We start from the raw sequence: 1411 nt of genomic DNA, 5'->3' as shown, positions 1-1411 counted from the left end.
CACCACACCCGTCATCGATGCCGCCACACCCGCCGCCAACGCCACACCCGCCACCGTCGCCGCCACCGGCACTAACGCCACCGCAGCCACACCCGCCGCCAACGCCACACCCGCCAACGCCACACCTGCCAAGGCCGACTCCAACGCCGCCAAGGCAAATGCCACCACACCCCACCACACCCGTCACCGATGCTGCTTCACCTGCCGCAGCCGCCACGTCCACCGCCACCGCTACAACCGCCACCGTTGCCGCCACCGCAGCCACACCCGCCGCCAGCGCCACACCCGCCAACGCCAACTCTAACGCCTCCAAGGCAAATGCCACCTCACCCATCACCGATGCTGCTTCACCTGCCGTTGCCGTCACACCCGTCGCCAATGCCACACCCGCCACCGTCGCCGCCATCGCCACCGCCACGATCGAAGCGGGGTTGTGGATTGGATTACGGTTTTGGGCGTTCAGATTGCACAGACTGCATCAGCAAAGTTGTTAATATAAAGGATGAGGGATGTTTTGCAGTTGTGAAACGAGGAGGGATGTTCACGCAAAGGTTTCTAATTCGTCTTTGAGGGGTTCCATTATAATCCAAACCAGTCATTTCAACACTGGGGGGACAAACTACTCCTTTACCACGAGGCGGTAAGGGGCGTGAGACACAGTGCTAGAAACAGGCAAAGCCCGGTGCTGTTAATGATACACGCCTTACGCTTGAGGCCCCTTGTGACGGCAGTAGAGTAGCAATACTGGTGGTGGTCATGGAGCGCTTGGCATTCCAAAGTAGGTGGCGCAGGTGGCTGGCCTACTCACGTCCTCCACCACTCGCAGCTGCACTCCCTCCACCATCTCATACGCACAACCAAGGGGATGGGGGCCCGCAGATGGAGGGAAGTAGGGAAGTAGTAACGGCGGTGTCATAGGGTAATTATACAGGCAGGCAGGCAGAAGGTTAGGCAGGTCAGAAAGCAGGTGGGTAAGGTCGGAAAGCAGGTGGGTAAGGTCGGAAAGCAGGTGGGTAAGGTCAGAAAGCAGGGGAGTCAGGTCAGAGAGCAGGGGAGTCAGGTCAGAAAGCAGGGGAGTCAGGTCAGAAAGCAGGGGAGTCATGTCAGAAAGCAGGGGAGTCAGGTTAGAAAGCAGGGGAGTCAGGTTAGAGAGCAGGGGAGTCAGGTCAGAAAGCAGGGGAGTCAGGTTAGAGAGCAGGGGAGTCAGGTCAGAAAGCAGGGGAGTCAGGTTAGAGAGCAGGGGAGTCAGGTCAGAAAGCAGGGGAGTCAGGTCAGAAAGCAGGTGGGTAAGGTCGGAAAGCAGGGGAGTCAGGTCAGAAAGCAGGTGGGTAAGGTCGGAAAGCAGGTGGGTAAGGTCGGAAAGCAGGTGGGTAAGGTCGGAAAGCAGGTGGGTAAGGTCGGAAAGCAGGTG

At 58.9% G+C, this 1411-nt stretch overlaps 1 protein-coding gene across 1 annotated transcript in view; it reads right to left on the bottom strand.

Annotated features, from left to right (window-relative positions):
* Positions 1-849, bottom strand: part of VOLCADRAFT_86504 (uncharacterized protein) — a gene marked incomplete at both ends in the record, with an annotated part of 6304 nt that extends 5455 nt beyond the window's left edge. Inside the window, 2 exons of the mRNA XM_002945929.1 lie at positions 126-473; positions 809-849. Of these exons, the coding sequence (XP_002945975.1) occupies positions 126-473; positions 809-849 (389 nt within the window). The remainder of the gene's footprint in view (positions 1-125; positions 474-808) is intronic.
* Between the last annotated feature and the right edge of the window lie 562 nt (positions 850-1411).

The sequence above is a fragment of the Volvox carteri genome (genome assembly GCF_000143455.1).
Source record: "Volvox carteri f. nagariensis unplaced genomic scaffold VOLCAscaffold_1, whole genome shotgun sequence".
NCBI classification, from domain to species: Eukaryota; Viridiplantae; Chlorophyta; class Chlorophyceae; order Chlamydomonadales; family Volvocaceae; genus Volvox; species Volvox carteri.
This window is presented reverse-complemented; position numbering and strand designations above follow the sequence as displayed.